Source organism: Myxine glutinosa, chromosome 12 (genome assembly GCF_964187855.1).
Source record: "Myxine glutinosa chromosome 12, kmMyxGlut1.1, whole genome shotgun sequence".
Lineage (NCBI taxonomy): Eukaryota > Metazoa > Chordata > Myxini > Myxiniformes > Myxinidae > Myxine > Myxine glutinosa.
This window is the reverse complement of record NC_136272.1, coordinates 16566922-16586985: the sequence shown is the minus strand read 5'-3', so window position 1 is coordinate 16586985 and position 20064 is coordinate 16566922. Positions and strand designations below refer to the sequence as shown.

Genomic DNA, 20064 nt, shown 5'->3' with positions numbered 1-20064 from the left:
AGCTTCGCTACCAGCTGTTTTGTGCAAGGCGTGGAGAAGTTGACTCCAGTCAGCTTTCCCCTTGTGAAGATCGTCTCTTCATGCATGCCTTACGAGCAAACTATCAGGCTGCAATCTGGCAGAGGTGTTTGGAGTGCAATCCTAGCGTACCCTATCCAATGGCTCATGGATGGAAGATTCATGATGGGGATCTGGCCATTGAGTGGATGCGAGGTACACCTGCACCAGAGGCTGTGTTGGACCTGCTATCCTGCTCATGTGTACGATCATGCAAATTACCAATCTGCACATGCCTTGGAAATGGCCTGAAATGCACAGACATGTGTAAGCTGCAAACCTGCAGCAACCAAGCAAATGAACTAGAACAAATAGAGCTGAATGATAGTGATGTGGACGATTGTGACACCGACTGAGTTTGTCCCAATGACATGAAAGAAACTGTTTGTAGTCTAAACGCACTTCAAATAACAAGATTATAATATATGAGCATTACCTAGATGGTGTTCACAACAAGTACAATGGCCTATTAGACAATTTGAATATTTTTGTACATAATTGAAACAGAGATAATAAAACTTATTTATTTCTTTTCTGATTGTTTTATCTGCTTATGTTCTTATAAATGTGTAACTTTATACCAATGCTTGCGGGTATGTGAATGATAAAACACATTGGAGACATATTCATTGGTTTTCCAAAAATATTGTCTGGAAGTCATAATATATGATATATATATACAGTCATTTTATATGGGGGTGGGTTTGTTTACAGGCAATGACTAAATTTTTCGGAAATCGAAGAAACAATGCTTGCATAAAAAGGGTTAATATAAAGTTAATTGTTGAAGTTTTGTGAATGCTAGGTTATTAAAATCATCCACAATGTCCTATATATACATTATGAAATAATTTCAGCATCTACATATCACGAAATAGTAATCAGATCAGTTGAAAACAAAAATACGCTAAATTTTCGATTTTGCAAATGAAACATGACCTTTCGACCTCCGAGGAAGTTAACTGATAATTAAAGGTGTAAATTGGATTACAGTTGTGGAGATATATGATGTAGCTTCACAAAAAAAAGAAAAAAAAAAGAACCGGGATGACACAATGAATCATAATTTGTCAAAATATGTTCAGTAGAACTGAAGTTATAAGCAAAAATGCCACCCCTCTCCCCTAAAATTCAACTTCCAGATTATATGGAGGTGGATTTGTTTACAGAGTGATCACTATCATTAAGTCAGTAGATAGGCAGGGATATCATACCAAAATATACACTAGAGACATGTAGGAAGACAAAAATACCAAAATTGTTTGCTGACCTTGGGTGGTACCAATTTGTTAAAATATCAGTATTGGCCCCTGAACTATGGAGGGTTTACCTTGAAATACTATTTACAGCAAAAGACTTCATTCTTCGAACCCGCTCTTCATCGCCTCTCATGTTTACCTGGCCAAAAATAACAACCATTCCCACCCTCAAGACCTTCCGGTCCCGCTGCAAAGTCCAAATGCGCAGTGTGCGTCCAGGTAGGGAAGTCATTGCTGTAAAGTTTCACTTCCTGTAACTGATTTCCAACAGCCCTTGTGGATAGCTCCCCGTCGAAGCAGTTGATGCTCGGGCCCACATCCTCTGCCTTGTGGTAAACAAGTTCATTCTCCAGACAGAAGTCGACGCTCGCTGGCTCCGGATCACCGGCACTTTCGATCTCCTGCCCCTTATCCCGACACTCTTCATCGAACCAGTCTGGATTCGTGCTTTGGAAAACCTGGAACTTCACCAGAGACCGGTGCAGCCGCTCACCAAAAGCTTCGCTGCTGTAGGCGGACGCGGATATTCCCAGCGAGTGCAACGTCACACCGGGGGAATGCTGCTCGAGTCCCTGCAGCCGAAAGAAGAGCTCCTCCAAATGATCCATGAGATGGTATGTGGGAAGAGTGCGGAACACGTCGGGAATGTCCGTCTCTTTGCTTACATCCTTGAAGTAAGCCACGGCATACTTACCCAGGGCCGAGACGGTGCCAAAGTCACCAGAGAGGAGGGTAAGTGCAGGTGTGAAAAGGTCACCGGTGGGTGAGCGAAGGTCTTCGCACATCCGTATAGGTGGTCTCATGCCGCAGTGCGCCCGCCATTTTTCCATGGTGCCTCGAGAGCACAGCAACAACACCTTGCCCTCAGATTGATCTATGCGTGCCATCTGATAAGACAACCACTGCAGGTGTCCAACGCAAGCGATTTTGTGCATCTGCCACAGATCAAGCGTCACCTCCACACCGCAAGTGTGTTGCAGCAACTCCGCCAGTCGCAGCACAATGTTCTTGTAGAGTTTGTGGTCGAGAGAGTACAAAATGAGAACCCGTCTTGGTTTGCTGGTCTTCAATGGAACTTCCTGTTCTGCGGGACCTGTGCCCGTCTGTGCAGACGTGTCGTTGTCTCGCCCACCATTGGCTGCACCTGGAAGAAGACAGGATAGAAAAATGAAGAGCATTTTGATTACCTATTTCACAACACAACCACCTTTCTATATCTACAGCAAACAAGTGTTGAGCATAATCGATGCACCATTAAAACAAAGGGAAAATCTCATTAGTACATCATCCAGACACATGTTCACGTGAACGCACAACTTACCCTTGTTATAATGCAGTCCAAAGATGAGTGCAGGTATCAGGATAAAGCAGGTGATCAAAATGAGAGGGCAAAGCCAAAGCCATAGATTTGGTGGAGCTGGTGTAAAGGAAGTAGGCCGGTTTGTGGTTGTCCATGGGATGGTTGAGGGTTTGTATCCTGCAACAAAAGGTATCATGGCTTGGTTGTTGTACTGGGCTACCGGAATTATTAAATATCGTTTTTATTGCAGCACCTTGGCAGCCGTACAAACACCTGTACCTGCTCTTGATGAACCATTATAGGAACCAAATCAAGACAATCAACACACTTTCTATTTACTGTACAACAAAACACCGACCAGGAGCTGGTGAATCATACCAACCCTGAGTCAGGAAGTGGTACCTCTCATCCAGGGATTAACCTATACTGGACAAAATAAATAAATAAACAAGACAGGACCCTTTAGAATTACCCTTTAGAACCCTTTAGAATTACCCCATAAAATTACCCTTTAGAATTACCCTTGAGACCGTTTAGAATTATCATTTAGAACCCTTTAGAATTACTCTTAAGAACCCTTTAGAATTACCCTTTACAACCCTTTAGAATTACCCTTAAGAACCCCATAGAATTACCCTTTACAACCCTTTAGAATTACCCTTAAGAACCCCTTAGAATTACCCTTTAGAACCTTTTAAAACCCTTGAGAACCTACTAGAATTACACTTTAGAACCCTTTAGAATTGCCCCTTAGAATTACCATTTCGAACCCTTTAGAATTACCCTTTAGAACCCACTACAATTACCCTTTACAACCCTTTAGAATTACCCTCAAGAACCCTTTTGCTTTTGCAGGCATTTGAGTGGGGGGTTTAATGGGAAATCTTTCAACACGACCCTGTGTCCACAGGTTGAAATACTACTACAATTCACCAAATGTCCGCCTGTCTGTCTGTCCGTCTGTCCGTCCGTCTACCTCTGTCTACCGTAAAAACTGCGAAACCGATCGCAAAGATATTTTGGGTGGGTAATCCTGGGACCCCTGGGAGTAAAATAGGCTATTTAGTTTTCCCAATTTCAGCTTTGGTCTCCAACATTCTCAGGTTTGGACTCCCGCATAACATTTGTGTTCGCATAGCGTTCATTGTGACGATGTTCTCATTGTGACGATGTTGTGATGATGTATGTGTTCACGGTAGTGTTTGACGTGACGGTGTGAACGTAATTTCGTAATGTTTTATCGTTTCGTAATCCTTTCATGAAAGTTTAATGTTTAATGAACGTTTAATGCCCTTCGATGTCCGGGGCCGCACGTGCGCTACACTGGACGGGTAAACCGGAGCCCCATCCGTGATGGGGACTGGGGCTTGAGACAGTGTCCCACGAACGAGGAATTCCCAGTAAGCTTGAGTCATCAGCTCGCGTTGATTAAGTCCCTGCCCTTTGTATACACCGCCGTCGCCGCACAAACATCACAATGAAACACAATCACAATTCACATATTCATGCAATTCGAGAAAAGGAACTTTTATCAGCAATGTCGTCTATCCTGAAGTTCTAAGCTGAAGAAGAGGTACACAATCATTCAATTATTTTCCCGAAAGAAAAGCGTACAGTTGATATCACGATTTGAAACACGATGGAATAATATTTACCTATATGAACAGTGATGTGTGACTTTTATTGAAATTCTAAAGATACTGTTTTGATTTTTATGATTTACGTGTGATATGATTTGATGGATGTTTATATGAATCGTTTAAAATTAAAAAGTTCTGCCTTCATTTTCTGATATTTTGCCTTTTCATTTCGGCTTCTCAATTGAAGCCCCGCCCGTAGGGCGGGTACCTTTGCTAGTCTCTCCAACTCACAATCCCACGAGATATGTGGAAAGGACGACCCAAAACCAATTATCTTCTTTTTGATTCATATATAAACATCATTAAAAGTAAATAATGACCTCGGCCAAAGTTCAAACGATGTGAGTTTAATCTCTACATGAGAGAATTCCACATAGCTATTTGGGCGGTGTATAAGCTAACAGATCGCTGTCTCCATCGATCTTGCCAAAGCCGTAACACCGTTCGGCTCAAAATCCTTTTAACTGTTGACTTGGTAGTTTTTACAATGAAGGAAACTTTAACAATGTTATTTTGTTAAAATTTAAACAATGTTAAAAGTTTATTTTGTGATTAATTTGTGATTGGAGTTACTAGAGAAATACCCGTGCTACGCACGGGTGGGAGGTCAGAAGCAAACAGGCAATGCAGATACGGTGAATGCTAAAGTATGAAACCATTAAATTCCACATTCCTGTAGCTACTTGCCTGGGCTAGCCACTTGAGCGATAGCCCGAAATCGGGCGTGCTACTTGCCTGGGATAGCCACTTGAGCGATAGCCCGAAATCGGGCGTGCTACTTGCCTGGGCTAGCCACTTGAGCGATAGCCCGAAATCGGGCCTGCTACTTGCCTGGGCTAGCCACTTGAGCGACAGCCCGAAATTGGGCCTGCTACTTGCCTGGGCTAGCCACTTGAGCGATAGCCCGAAATCGGGCATGCTACTTGCCTGGGATAGCCACTTGAGCGATAGCCCGAAATCGGGCGTGCTACTTGCCTGGGCTAGCCACTTGAGCGATAGCCCGAAATCGGGCCTGCTACTTGCCTGGGCTAGCCACTTGAGCGACAGCCCGAAATTGGGCCTGCTACTTGCCTGGGCTAGCCACTTGAGCGACAGCCCGAAATCGGGCATGCTACTTGCCTGGGCTAGCCACTTGAGCGATAGCCTGAAATCGGGCGTGCTACTTGCCTGGGATAGCCACTTGAGCGATCGCCCGTTGGTTGACGCATGGTAGATTCCGCAGGATGACAGAGTAATTCACACCCCGCTGCACGAGGAAACCGGAGAAGCTGAACTTCCACTACAGGACAAGATAATCATAACACGTCCATTTTTATACAACCACGTCATTAGATCTGTTTACAACAGCTTTTAGTTCATAAAATGCAAATGCAATTTCATCATTGGTGAGTACGTTCAAGCATTCTCCAGCCACAGCTCATCTCTCCATCTGTGGTGCACTGCCCGGAGGCAGGTTCAGTGCTTCCGGGGCCACCCTACCGCAAGGATTACAGTCGGTGGGTTGTCTTTGCCTTAGCAGGTTATTCAGGCCAGGAATTGGAATTTATTCAGGATGCTGGCGATAACAGACCTACACTTCGGAAAGGACAGTGCGGGATATTGAGCATCCACCAAGTAATGCTAGCAGATGGGACACCCAGATTAATGTCCATCTGCCGGAAGGGACACTTTGTGATGGAACTCCCTGCATGTGAAGCACCAACCTGACAGTGCATAGTTGGGCCGACACTCACGGACACGAGACAATTGAAAAGGTGTGTGCAATACCTCTGTCCCATCCTGTCGGACGGCTCGTACCTACGAATATGATTTTTTTTAAATGACTGCATGTATTTGTGGGGGGTTAATATGTCTGCCACAACTTCCGCACATTGGTCTTTGTATGGAGAAAACCTGAATATTTCAGCGTGTAAGGAGATGTAAACCTTGTAAGGAGATGTTTACATGCATGCCGTATGATCTGCGAAGAAATGCTGCAAGATGATTGGCTAAGAAATCCCCCAATGGCCGAGTGAGTTTTATCACACATCCCACCTGATCAGTTTCAATTGTAATGGGACAGAAGGACCAACGGAAGCAAATGGTGCATCAACTTCCAAATCGATCAAAGATACTGCAGGTGACTATGGGTGAGTTAACTTCCTGTTTCCATCTCTTATGGCTTAGATTGGTCAGTGTGCATTTCTATTTGGTGAAACACCTACAAAAAGGCTGCCGTTGTTCAGGTATGCTCACTAAAACCTATTATACGGTACAAGTAAGCAAGGTACTCACCCTCGTGCCACGCTCGTCCTTTGTTTGCGTTGTGAAGTTGTGATGGTAAAAGAACCACACACACTCCGCACCATCAGCACCCACTTCCTGTAAGCAAACTTCCGTCGCTTTCACAAACTGGATGCTTGCTGGTGAGAGAATGAACACAGTTGGGGAGAGTGAGCAACAATACGATTCCTCCCTTACACATGAGCCCAGGTGTGTTGCTTAGTCACGTTCTTGCTCCACATCACTGGATTAGGAATAAAGGAATGCCCAGAGATTCCGGACACAATTTGTTTGTGTGGGACACCAGGCCAAAAGCCTTTTCTAATTCAAAATATAAGGGGAGATGTTGTTGAAACCAGGACAGCCTGTTGATGCCCATTCGAAGGACAGGATGCCATGTTGTGCAGCATCCTGCATTTACAGCAGCATTTAAAGCAAGGTAACTTTACATACACGTTCCATAAGGAAGCCGTACAGACAAAAACACCTGCAGCATCAAACCCTGCAAATCACGAAAGGAATTAAATAACTCCTTGGCAACTCGATTCCAGCTCCACAATGCAAGTAAATGAGGTTACCATGTATAAAAAATAAATAATTAAATATATATATGTGGGAAAATTACACGCCAGACCAGGTCTTCTGGTGAACCGTACCAGAGCTCTGCCATCTGAGCTATCTCGGTGAACCTGAGCAGGTGTGTAATTTTCCCACACATACGACTGTCACTCTCTTTCCTTCAACGCTTCCGGGGCACTCGCTGCCAACCATAGGAGCACCAACGGCCTGAACACGAGAGGGTCTTCCTCCAATGGGGGGACATTATGGTTGGCAGCGAGTGCCCCGGAAGCGTTGACGGAAAGAGAGTGACAATCATATGTGTGGGAAAATTACACACCTGGTCAAGGTCGCCCAGAAAGCTCATATCGCAGAGCACTGGTACAGTTTTCCAGCGGACCTGGGTTCGATTCCTGGTCTGGACATGTAGTTTTCCCACATATATCAATTTAATTATTTATTCCTATGTAGTTTTCCCACATATATGAATTTAATTATTTATTCCGATGTAGTTTTCCCACATATATCAATTTAATTATTTATTCCGATGTAGTTTTCTCACATATATGAATTTAATTATTTATTCCGATGTAGTTTTCCCACATATATGAATTTAATTATTTATTCCGATGTAGTTTTCCCACATATATGAATTTAATTATTTATTCCGATGTAGTTTTCTCACATATATGAATTTAATTATTTATTCCGATGTAGTTTTCTCACATATATGAATTTAATTATTTATTCCGATGTAGTTTTCACACATATATCAATTTAATTATTTATTCCGATGTAGTTTTCCCACATATATCAATTTAATTATTTATTCCGATGTAGTTTTCCCACATATATCAATTTAATTATTTATTCCTATGTAGTTTTCCCACATATATCAATTTAATTATTTATTCCTATGTAGTTTTCCCACATATATCAATTTAGTTATTTATTCCGATGTAGTTTTCCCACATATATCAATTTAATTATTTATTCCCATGTAATTTTCCCACATATATGAATTTAATTATTTATTCCGATGTAGTTTTCCCACATATATCAATTTAATTATTTATTCCTATGTAGTTTTCCCACATATATCAATTTAATTATTTATTCCCATGTAGTTTTCCCACATATATCAATTTAATTATTTATTCCCATGTAGTTTTCCCACATATATCAATTTAATTATTTATTCCTATGTAGTTTTCCCACATATATAATAATAATACATTTATTTTATATAGCGCTTTTCAAGAAGCCCAAAGACGCTTAATATATCAATTTAATTATTTATTCCTATGTAATTTTCCCACATATATCAATTTAATTATTTATTCCTCTGTAGTTTTCCCACATATATCAATTTAATTATTTATTCCTATGTAGTTTTCCCACATATATCAATTTAATTATTTATTCCGATGTAGTTTTCCCACATATATCAATTTAATTATTTATTCCCATGTAATTTTCCCACATATATCAATTTAATTATTTATTCTGATGTAGTTTTCCCACATATATCAATTTAATTATTTATTCCTATGTAGTTTTCCCACATATATCAATTTAATTATTTATTCCTATGTAGTTTTCCCACATATATCAATTTAATTATATATTCCTATGTAGTTTTCCCACATATATCAATTTAATTATTTATTCTGATGTAGTTTTCCCACATATATCAATTTAATTATTTATTCCGATGTAGTTTTCCCACATATATCAATTTAATTATTTATTCCCATGTAATTTTCCCACATATATCAATTTAATTACTTATTCCGATGTAGTTTTCCCACATATATCAATTTAATTATTTATTCCTATGTAGTTTTCCCACATATATCAATTTAATTATTTATTCCTATGTAGTTTTCCCACATATATCAATTTAATTATTTATTCCTATGTAATTTTCCCACATATATCAATTTAGTTATTTATTCCGATGTAGTTTTCCCACATATATCAATTTAATTATTTATTCCTATGTAGTTTTCCCACATATATCAATTTAATTATTTATTCCGATGTAGTTTTCTTGGGTTTGTTGATCTGCAGAAAGCATTCGATAGGGTTCTACGTGAAGTATTGACATGGGCATTGAGGATGTTAGAAGTGGAGGAATGGCTGATCAGAGTTGTGATGGCAATGTACAAAAGAGCATGCACAGCTGTAAGGATGAAGGACGGGAACAGTGGTGAGTTTGAGGTGAAGGTGGGAGTGCATCAGGCGGTACTAAGTCCACTACTATTTGTAGCTGTGATGGAGGTGCTGGCTCAGACCGTAAAGGAGGGTTTACCGTGGGAGTTGTTGTATGCAGTTGATGTGGTGTTGATTGCGGAAAGTATGGATGGACTGAAGGAAAAGATGAACAAGTGGAAGGAAAGTATGGAGACAAAAGGTCTGAAGGTGAATATAGGAAAGACGAAGGTGATGGCAAGTGGTAAAGCATGTGGTGAGGTGGAAAGAACTGGGAAGTGGCCATGTGCTGTGTGCAGGAAGCGTGTCGGAGTGAACTCCATTCAATGTACAATGTGCGCTGAGTGGGTTCATCAAAAATGTAGTGGTCTGAGAGGGTCATTAACCAGTGTGGCAGCTACATTCAAATGTAAGGTGTGCACAGAGGGAGCTGCAGATGGCGGAAATGTTGAGTTGGATTTTGGAGATGGCGTGAAGCTGGAAGGTGTGAAAACATTTTGCTATCTCGGAGACATGCTGAATGGAGAAGGTGGATCAGACTCGGCAACGGTTGCTCGAGTGAGATGTGCATGGAAGAAGTTTCGGGAACTGAGTGGCGTGCTGATGAGGAGGGGAATGTCGTTGAAGCTGAAGGGAAAGGTGTATGCTGCATGTGTGAGAAGTGTTATGATTTATGGGAGCGAGACATGGGTCATGAATGTAGAGCAGCAACGAAGGCTGGAAAGGGTGGAAATGCGAATGGTTCGGTGGATGTGCGGAGTGTTGCTGAGAGAGAGGAAGACAAATGATGAATTGCGAAAGATGATGGGAATAGAGCCTGTGATTGATGCTGTGAAGAGGAACAGGTTGAGATGGTTTGGTCATGTGTTGAGGAAGGATGAAAGTGACTGGTTGAGAAGAGTGATGGAAATAAATGTAGAAGGAAGTAGAGGACGGGGAAGACCAAGAAAGACTTGGCTAAAGACAGTGGAAGAAGACATGCGGGCAAGGGGGTTAACAAGGAGAGATGCAGAAAATAGGGCAAAATGGAGAAGATTGTCATGGGGACCGCAAGGCTAACCCCCGCTCTAGTAGGGAAAATGGCCTTAAAATGCATGTTGTTGTTGTTGTTGTATTCCAATGTAGTTTTCCCACATATATCAATTTAATTATTTATTCCTATGTGGTTTTCCCACATATATCAATTTAATTATTTATTCCTATGTAGTTTTCCCACATATATCAATTTAATTATTTATTCCTATGTAGTTTTCCCACATATATCAATTTAAATATTTATTCCTATGTAGTTTTCCCACATATATCAATTTAATTATTTATTCCTATGTAGTTTTCCCACATATATCAATTTAATTATTTATTCCTATGTAGTTTTCCCATATATATCAATTTTGTTATTTATTCCTATGTAGTTTTCCCACATATATCAATTTAATTATTTATTCCTATGTAGTTTTCCCACATATATCAATTTAATTATTTATTCCTATGTAGTTTTCCCACATAAATCAATTTAATTATTTATTCCTGTTCATTAATCCAATAAAAAAATACATTCTGGCAATGGAATTAAACCTCATAAGGTCATGCAATGATCAAGTCATGGGACATTGTGATAGGAGTTATTTGGGAGATGCCGAGTGAAGAGAGGTCAAGGTCGTTTATTCCTGATATGTAAAACACCCTGCAGACCATGCCTGCAGACAACGGCCCTCGAGCATGAAAGATGTCCATATATGGCCACGTCCCCAGAATGGTTGCTACGTTTGGCAAGGTTATGCCACGGTGTGGACTGCGGATTGCTGCAAGCGGCTCAGGATGGAAATTTACACATAGACAGATTGTACAATGGGGATATATCTTACTATAATTCACCAAATGTCCGCCTGCCTGTCTGTCCGTCCGTTCGCAGGTACCGCAAAAACGGCTGATCCGATCGCAACGATATTTTGGGTGGGTAATCCTGGGACCCCCTGGAGTAAAATAGGCTATATTGTTTTACCAATTTTCCAATTTTTCGGATTTTAAAAACACGATGGAATAATATTTACCGGTATGAACAGTGATGTGGCTTTTTTTACTATAATTCACCAAATATCCGTCTGTCCGTTCGCAGGTACTGCAAAAACAGCTGAATCGATCGCAACAATATTTTGGGTGGGTAATCCTGGGACCCCCTGGAGTAAAATAGGCTATATCGTTTTACCTATTTTCCAATTTTTAGGATTTTCCAAACACGATGGAATAATATTTACCGATGTGAACAGTGATGTGGCTTTTATTGAAATTCTACAAATACTGTTTAGATTTTGATGAGAATTATGAACCTGCCGCGAATGCGTAAGTGGACAGATGACGGTAATGAGCGGGTTTGATAATATCTCAATACAACTGTCATTTAAAACAGTATTTTGTTAAAGTATCAATTGATGATTGGAATTGAGTGAATACAATTACGATTTTGAATTCGTAATTGTATTCACCCAACCGTACGGAACTTCACATCAGTATTTAAATATTTGTTTGTCACGAATGTTGTTAAAAGTTAATTTTTTTATATTAATGTTATTTAATTTGTGATTGGAGTTATGCTGTTTGGAATAAAAAAAGAGATATCGAGTTCAAGTGAATGACGAAATGCCGTGATGGTTTTACGTTCTGAGTGTGATATTCGTGGATCGCCATATGCAGATTCGCCATTGACTGGGTATAGAACAAACATACCCATTTGTTTGCGAGCTGGTACGTTTTTCATGGAAGTCCTTCACGAACTTGCTGTCCATGTCTGATGTGCGACTGAAGGTGCTACAGGAATGTGGAATTTATTGGTTTCATGCTTTAGCATTCGCCGTTTCTGCATTGTCTGTTTGCTTCTGGCCTCCCACCCATCCTTCTGGTGTCTGGCCTCTGTTGCGTAGCACGGGCACCTCACTGTTTGCAATAATGTAGATAACGACAAAGATGGGGCATAGAAAGGAACACCGGCATGGGGAAGACGGGGAATCTCTAAACACGTGCTTGACAACTCTCTAATTACACCAATTACAACAGACTTATTCTAACATACTATGAAATAACTATTCTGATCCATCCACTCATTTTACCCTCGAGGCCAGATTTGTTCAAAATAAATAAATAAATAAATAAACAAACACATTTATTTCAGACTCAAGTTTGCATTTAAAGCTCAGTGATATATATGTCTTTTTGTGCCCCGTGGATAAACATACCATCGGATACACATACTCATCAACATACCATCGGTCTTCATCTTCCAGCCAATAAGCAGGGGCAATGGACCACCCAGTGTGCCGTTCTGCAGCACCGGTTTAACTAAGTCTATAAGTGGTGGAGTTGGTGTCCATCTGGCACCCCCTTTACTGCAGTTTGCCATTTTTCTTTCTGTAGAAAGAAGTAATTTAATAATTCACCACTTTGTCCAGTTGGCTTTCTTTGTAGCAAATACATAAAAGGACATCAATACAAACTTATGATGAAAATCATAAAGTATAACCGGTAATGCAAGGTCCTTTCTCAAATGAGATTAAGAATCGTACATGGAACAAACTCAGAACATTGAAATAATAAAAGAGCCCCGAGTGGCCTGACAGTCATCTCTTGAGGTTGTAGTTCAGACCTCTGCTGATATTGGGGTACCCACCTGGGAGCCCCCATGATCCCCTGACACGAAATAGAAGAAGACTGAGCGATCCTAGAAGGGCTGTATCTGGTTTCAGAGCAATCGGTTGGCAAATAAGGAAGGAGTAGGGATTCAAAGTTTCCGGGGGTAACACCCCTCTCCCCTTTCCCCCCGGGATCCCCATGATCCAAAATCTAAGACCAGGCAATCCTGCGGACCATCGAGTAGAAGGGCTGTATTAGGTTTCAGAGCAATCGGTTGGTAAACAAGCATTGTGAGTATTGCGCTGCAATACATGTCCCCTACCGGCAGTCTGTCGTTCGGAAAACTGTTGGGGAAATTACCAAAGTTCAAAGTGCATAACTTTGTCAAAAATGATCGAAACGTCGTGAATTCGAACTTGATCTGTAACTTATCATGAGGAAACCATGTACCAAGTTTGAAATCATTAGCATTAAGAGTTTAGAAAAAAAGTCCGGAAAACTGTTTTGCGTGACGGACTGACAGACAGACGGAGGGACGGAGTGCAAACCTATAGTCCCCTCCGGTGTACACCGGTAGGGTACTAATAAGGGATGAGTATGGATCCATAGTTTGGGGGTTAACCCCCCTGGAAGCCCCCTGATCGGAAATCGAAAAATCGAAGCCCGAGCGATTGTGCGGGATACTTTCTTGTATTCATGCGTCAGGTTTCAGAACAGTCAGCCAAGTGATAAGGGAGGACTAGAAAAAATAGCAAAAAAGTTAACGGATGAATGGACAGACGACAGGACATCACGACCCATTTTATAAGTTAATCTTTTCGAGAATCAAGATATGATCTAAAATAAAATTGGTGCAGTACCCCTGGGTGCTCACCTGGTAAAACAAGCGTTACGCCTATGTCCCCCGTCGGTGAAGTGATGTGAGTTGACAAAGTGGAAAACGCAAGGTGGCCATCTTGGATTTTGACGTGGCGACCCAATTTTCAATAGCGTCTTCATTATGCGTAGATACACCCACACACCAGATTAGAAGTTAGTAGTTCGTTTATTTTTCAAGATATTTCGCTCACAAGGTTCAGACATATATATGGTGGCGGCCATCTTGGATTTTGACGTGGGTTGCACCCACACACCAAATTCGAATTCGGTCCTTCACTTACGCACGCACACCCGTACGCACGCACGGACGCACGCACGGACGGAGGGGAAACCCAGTCCCCCTTTCGCTCCGCGGTGCGACGGGGGACAATAAAGCAGTACACTACACTGACTAAAGGTGTTTTAAACAGTATCACGGTATTTTAAACCCATTTCAACGGTTTCTCGAAGACAGGGCAGCATGTACAATCATACTAACGTAATCATGACTTTAGACAAACAAAAAAATACCTATTTTAGGGGGCAAACCCCCCACCCCGTATACCTCCTCGGACCCCGATTTTTCTAATTCCTTGAACAAACAAACTTTGGTACATCGCGGTTGGTGAAGGTTGTGGTCAAATTTCATCGGAATTGCGTGTGCAGTTTCTCAGAAGAAAGCAAATACCCATTTTGGGGGGCAACCCCACCCCCGTAAATTTCCCTTCGGTCCCGATTTTTTTTTAATGCCTCGAACAAACTTTGGTACATCACGGTGGTGAAGGTTGTGGTCAAGTTTCATCGAAATTGTGTGTGTAGTTTCAGAAGAGAAAGCAAATACTTATTTGGGGAGGGAGGGGACGTCAAATCTGGACACACATTGACCCCCAGTAGACCTCCTTAGACCCTGATTTTTTTTTAATGCCGTGAACAAACTTGAGTTGCAAAATACCAAATATAATTTGTGCCCAGTTTGGTCACAATCCCATTAGCAGTTTCGGAGAAGAAGTTGCAAGCGTTTACAGAGTGACGGACGGTTGACACGCCATTGCATAAGCTACCCGAAACTACGTTCCCGGTGAGAAAAAAAAACCAAAAAAAACAAACTAGAAAGCATCTCAATGTATGGAAGTGATTTTATAAACGGTGCGTCTCGTGCTTGACAGTACGGTGAGGCTAATAAGGGCAACTTATAGTCACGATGACTTTGCCCTTTCACATTTTGACCCAATGTTTCATTATTTTCTCCATATTATAGAGGTTCGTTGAAAAATTGACGATGAAAACTCGAATCCTTAAATAGTAGACAGAGTTATGGGGCCTGGATAAGCACACAAGTAGACGGACAGGCAGAGATGCACAAGAGCAATGTTGGGGTTTTGGGAAACTATGGTATTTCCCAGTGCCATATACCTAAAGCCATATACCTATAGGAAGCATTCGGAGTTGCCCTGGATCACATGACTTGCCAAATAAAAGACAGCGGTTTCACTCTCGTTTTGGAATTAACCGACTTGGAATATCAAAGGGCAATTATCCAAGCTTAGGTAGGTGTTTGTCCGGGCTCAAATCTTTATAAATGCTGAACATCAAGCAAGGAAGCAGCAAGTACCATTTTTAGTTTCTTTGGTACGACTCGGCCGAGGTTCGAACCACCGACCTCCCAGATTCACAGCGGACGTGTTAACCTTCACACTCCCGATTGTGGGAATAGTTCATTCACTGTGTTGTCAATTTCCAAAGAAGGAAAAAAAATTGCTTTTAATAATGCACTTGGGCAATTTTTTTTAACCGTAAGTTAATGCCTTGTCATAGGAACATTTGCAATTGCATTGGTTGAACAACAAAAACATTAAAGAAGAAAATGTCGGAAGTTCACCCCAATTGTTCCATTCTAGTTCAACCTCAGAGCCAGGTGAAGAAGAGGAAGAAGATTCCAATCGAATATACTGTAATCGAATCAATGCCACCGCTCCAACAATACACTCAACTGGTGTAGACATCTACATCCTGTGAGGCATCCACTTGGGATTGCTTTTCCACCATCCCTCCAAACAATCCAAAGTAATCATAGAATGCAGGTCGAGTGACAGCATCGTTTGAACGATGGGTCGAATGAAACAGGTAACCGAACATTGAGGAAGAAAGCAGTTCTTGACTCCTTACCTTCTACAGTGCAATTCAGCTCCTGAAACACAAAAAACAATCTTCAATAAGTCACTGAAAAGCACCTGCATGTGTACAGAAGAAACCTGCAGTTTGGCTCCAGGCCCAATTTTACCTGTCCGTCTCATGAATCTCTTTTGCATTTAGGTGCAAAGTTGGCTTTTGATATTATGGTCTTGAATAAAAACCACCTTTAGAGGCCATTGAATATCAACCATATAAAAATAGCACCGCAAAGCGGGTGTAACCCCTCAGCCCATGCATGGTGAAAGGAAGCCGTGGCGGCCATATTGAAAATCGCAGCACGCCCATGAACCTTCCTCTCCTCAACCCCAACACACACTGCAAAAATGAATTTAATCGGACAAGCCATTCTGCTCGAAATTGACGGAAACCAATTTCAAGATGGCTGCCGTGGCGGCCATATTGAAAATCGCAGCGCACCCATTTTCGAAAGGAACCTTCCTCTACTCAACCCCAACACACACTGCAAAAATGAATTTAATCGGACAAGCCATTCTGCTCGAAATTGACGGAAACCAATTTCAAGATGGCTGCCGTGGCGGCCATATTGAAAATCGCAGCTGGCCCATTTTCGAAAGGAACCTTCCTCTCCTCAACCCCAACACACACTGCAAACATGGATTTAATCGGACAAGCCGTTCTCCTTGAAATTGACGGAAACCAAAAGTTGACGGACGCCCGGACGCCCGCGTGACGACAATAGATGTTACATAACCAAAACAGTGGGGAAATTCCCCCTTCTTACATTTATCGTTACATTTGCCATTTTTACACAGATTGACCGAATAGAGGAAGTCTGCCATATCTGAAGGTCAGAGCAGATGAACTTGGTTTATTGTTGGAATTCTCACCATAGATGAGCAGTCAACATGATGATGAGCAGTTCCAGTTCCAGCTCCAATCAGCAGAAGCAACAACATAAACACCATAATCTTCTTCTCCCAGAGACAAGGCAACAACAAACCTCAAATTAATATTCTCCAAATCAATTGGATTAATACATGTTATTCACATGTTCTGCCTTTTTGAGGAATCAGTAACAAGGTGGGTTGAAACAATTGAAAATGGGGAGTAGATTTGATGGATAAAATATTCAAACAATCCCACGCAAGTTTGATGAAAGATTTTATAAAACAGGAAAACTTGTACAACTCGTCATTTGCACAAATCAGTTTATATACTGTGCAGTGAGAAAATAAATAAATAATAATATTAATATGAGGCCCATAGTCCATACTCACTGGCAGGACGGCTTAGCCTGGGTTTGAATCCCGACCCAACTATAAACAGTCAGCCGGGTGATTCACAGATCGGGTGATTCATCAATGTGTGTGCCATCCCTCGGATTGACGTTAAACTGGCGTCTCATCTGCCGGTATAGTTGGTGGACGTTAAAGATACACTACATGACCAAAAGTATGTGGACACCCAAACATCACACACCACATCTCATTCCAAAATCATGGGCATTAACATGGAGTTGCCCCCCCCCCCCCCACCCCTCTTTGCTACTATAACAGCCTCCACTCTTCTGGGAAGGCTTTCCATAGATGTTAGAACATTGCTGCGGGGATTTGCTTCCATTCAGCCACAAGAGCATTAGTGAGGTCGGGCACTGATGTTGGGCGATTAGGCCTAGCTCGCAGCCGGCGTTCCAATTCATCCCAAAGGTGTTCAATTGGGTTGAGGTCAGGGCTCTGTGCAGGCCAGTCAAGTTCTTCCACACCGATCTCGACAAACCATTTCTGTATGGACCTCGCTTTGTGCATGGGGGCATCGTCATGCTGAAACAGGAAAGGGCCTTCACCAAACTGTTGCCACAAAGTTAGAAGCACACATTCGTCTAGAATGTCATTGTATGCTGTAGCGTTTAGATTTCCCTTCACTGGAACTAAGGGGCCTAGCCCGAACCATGAAAAACAGCCCCAGACCGTTATCCCTCATCCACCAAACTTTACAGTTGGAACTATGCATTTGGCAAGGTAGCATTCTCCTGGCATCCACCAAACCCAGATTCGTCCGTCCGACTGCCAGATGATGAAGCATGATTCATCACTCCAGAGAACGTGTTTCCACTGCTCCAGAGTCCAATGGCGGCGAGCTTTACACCACTCCAGCGGACGCTTGGCATTGCACATGGTGGTCTTAGGGGCTTGTGTGCTGCTGCTCGGCCATGGAAACCCATTTCATGAAGCTCCCGGCGAACAGTTGTTGTGCTGACGTTGGTTCCACAGGCAGTTTGGAACTCGGTAGTGAGTGTTGCAAACAAGGACAGACGATTTTTACGCACTTTGCGCTTCAGCACTCGGCGGTCCCATTCTGTGAGCTTGTGTCACCTACCACTTCATGGCTGGGCTGTTGTTGCTCCTAGACGTTTCCACTTCACAACAGCAGCACTTACAGTTGACCAGGGCAGCTCTAGCAGGGCAGAAATTTGACGAACTGATTTGTTGGAAAGGTGGCATCTTATGACGGTGCCACTTTGAAAGTCACTGAGCTCTTCAGTACGGCCCATTCCACTGCCAATGTTTGTCTATGGGGATTGCATGGCTGTGAGCTTGATTATATATACACCTGTCAGCAATGGGGCTGGCTGAAACAGCTGAATCCACTAATTAGAAGGAGTGTCCACATACTTTTGGCTATGTAGTGTACCATGATGCCTTTCGCGAAGGGTAGGTGAGCTATCGTTGGTACCCTGAACCATTTACAAATTCCAACCCTAACTATTGCTGGGAAGGCAACGGCAAACCACCCACTCAGGCAGTATAACCTTTGTTGTGAAACTGCTGCTACAGTACCGACGCTCTGTAACAGAGTATGGTACATCAGAATCAGTCCACACATCAGAATATGGGTCCTGGGGCACATGCACAACATGATAGTTGAGAAACAAAAAAAACCACGAGTTATTACATCCACCACCGAAAGTTAACGGACGTTATGTTTTCACCCCTGTCTGTCTGTCTGTCTGTGAGGAGGATATCTCAAAATGTTATGGACAAATTCTGCCAAAACTGGGTGGACATGTTTGGTGTGTGACAAGAAGGAAATAATTAGATTTTGGTGAAGATCTACATCCAAATACTCGAACCTTCAAGTGATTCTTCACCATTGGGTGATGGGGCCAAAAACTACATATAGCATGACATTTCAAAAAGTTGTGGACAACTTATGACAAAACGTGGTGGAAGAGTTGGGTAGGTGACAAAGAAGAATTGATTCGATTTTGGTTCAGGTCCGAAGCCAGATCTGGCCTATCAGTGGGATAGGCCTAAAAAACGTAAACTGTTCAGGCAGGTGGAGGTATGGCGGTTTGCCCTCCACCTCCACGGAGTGTCGTTCTACTTGGATATGAAACCCTGAAGATTATTCGTTATAGTAATGTTTGTAAAGTTATAATTAAACTATGAAACGCAGACCAAAGTTAGTTATTTTATTAAAACGATCAGTATTTAAACATGCTGTACCCACCTGCGTAATATAGACGTCCCGTGGAGGTGTCGTGTGGAATTCCAGACGGCGATCTGATATTATGCAAAATCTCATGACGTCACGCACAATGTTACGTAACATCACGCTTTAACTGGTGGACGCGTTCAGCGGTGAAAATACGAATATCTCGTAATCAACTGAAGTTATTCACATAGGTCAAAACACCTGCGCATTTACAAAGGGATTCAAGCTGTGAGATCTCACCTGTGTACGCTGTTATACTTATAGTTATATTACCTGCACAGCGTTCGTTCCCTCAACTGTTCCTTCCTGTGTTCCCCGCTTCAATTGCCCCGCACATCGGCGTTTAAACTGTGATTAGAGAACACTCACCCTAACAACTGGTTAAAAAAACGAAATAAACGTGATACAAACACGACGCTTAAACCTGAGCGGAAACTACTGTACAGTGCTGCGCGCTCTTACACCGCCTAGCGCGACGAAGCCACTCGAACCACGGAGGTATATAATAAACCTGGAGAGCCAATGACGGCTGTCGGCTGAAGCTAGCGGAAGTTGCTTGGCGGCCATATTGGGAAGCCGATTGTGTCTGCGTCCGTGTTTTATCTCACAATCAGCTGATCTCACAATTTCTGAATCATTTTGG

General features: G+C 42.1%; 1 protein-coding gene across 2 annotated transcripts; it reads right to left on the bottom strand.

Annotated features, from left to right (window-relative positions):
• Window positions 1-682: 682 nt before the first annotated feature.
• On the bottom strand, window positions 683-19750 carry LOC137438168 (interleukin-17 receptor A). 2 transcript variants are annotated; one of them, XM_068133177.2, is made up of 8 exons: window positions 19437-19750; window positions 16814-16897; window positions 15939-15960; window positions 12549-12692; window positions 6531-6658; window positions 5424-5535; window positions 2638-2793; window positions 683-2460 (listed from the first exon to the last, which is right to left on the bottom strand). In XM_068133177.2, the coding sequence occupies exons 1-8, from the start codon at window positions 19536-19538 to the stop codon at window positions 1436-1438; spliced, it is 1773 nt and encodes a 590-aa protein (XP_067989278.2). In that variant the 5' UTR covers window positions 19539-19750; the 3' UTR covers window positions 683-1435. The 2 variants fall into 2 exon arrangements, with proteins under 2 accessions (XP_067989278.2, XP_067989280.2); XM_068133179.2 differs by lacking the exon at window positions 19437-19750 and adding an exon at window positions 17204-17313 and having other exon boundaries at window positions 1290-2460.
• Window positions 19751-20064: the final 314 nt, after the last annotated feature.

Excerpts from the sequence above, each read along its gene's own strand:
- LOC137438168 (XM_068133177.2), bottom strand. The coding sequence starts at position 19,538 with ATGTTACGTAACATTGTGCGTGACGTCATGAGATTTTGCATAATATCA. Across the intron at positions 15,961-16,813 it reads ATGTTGACTGCTCATCTATG|GAGCTGAATTGCACTGTAGA; the intron begins GTGAGAATTCCA and ends TTTGTGTTTCAG. Across the intron at positions 12,693-15,938 it reads GCTGAATTGCACTGTAGAAG|AAAGAAAAATGGCAAACTGC; the intron begins GTAAGGAGTCAA and ends TTCTTTCTACAG.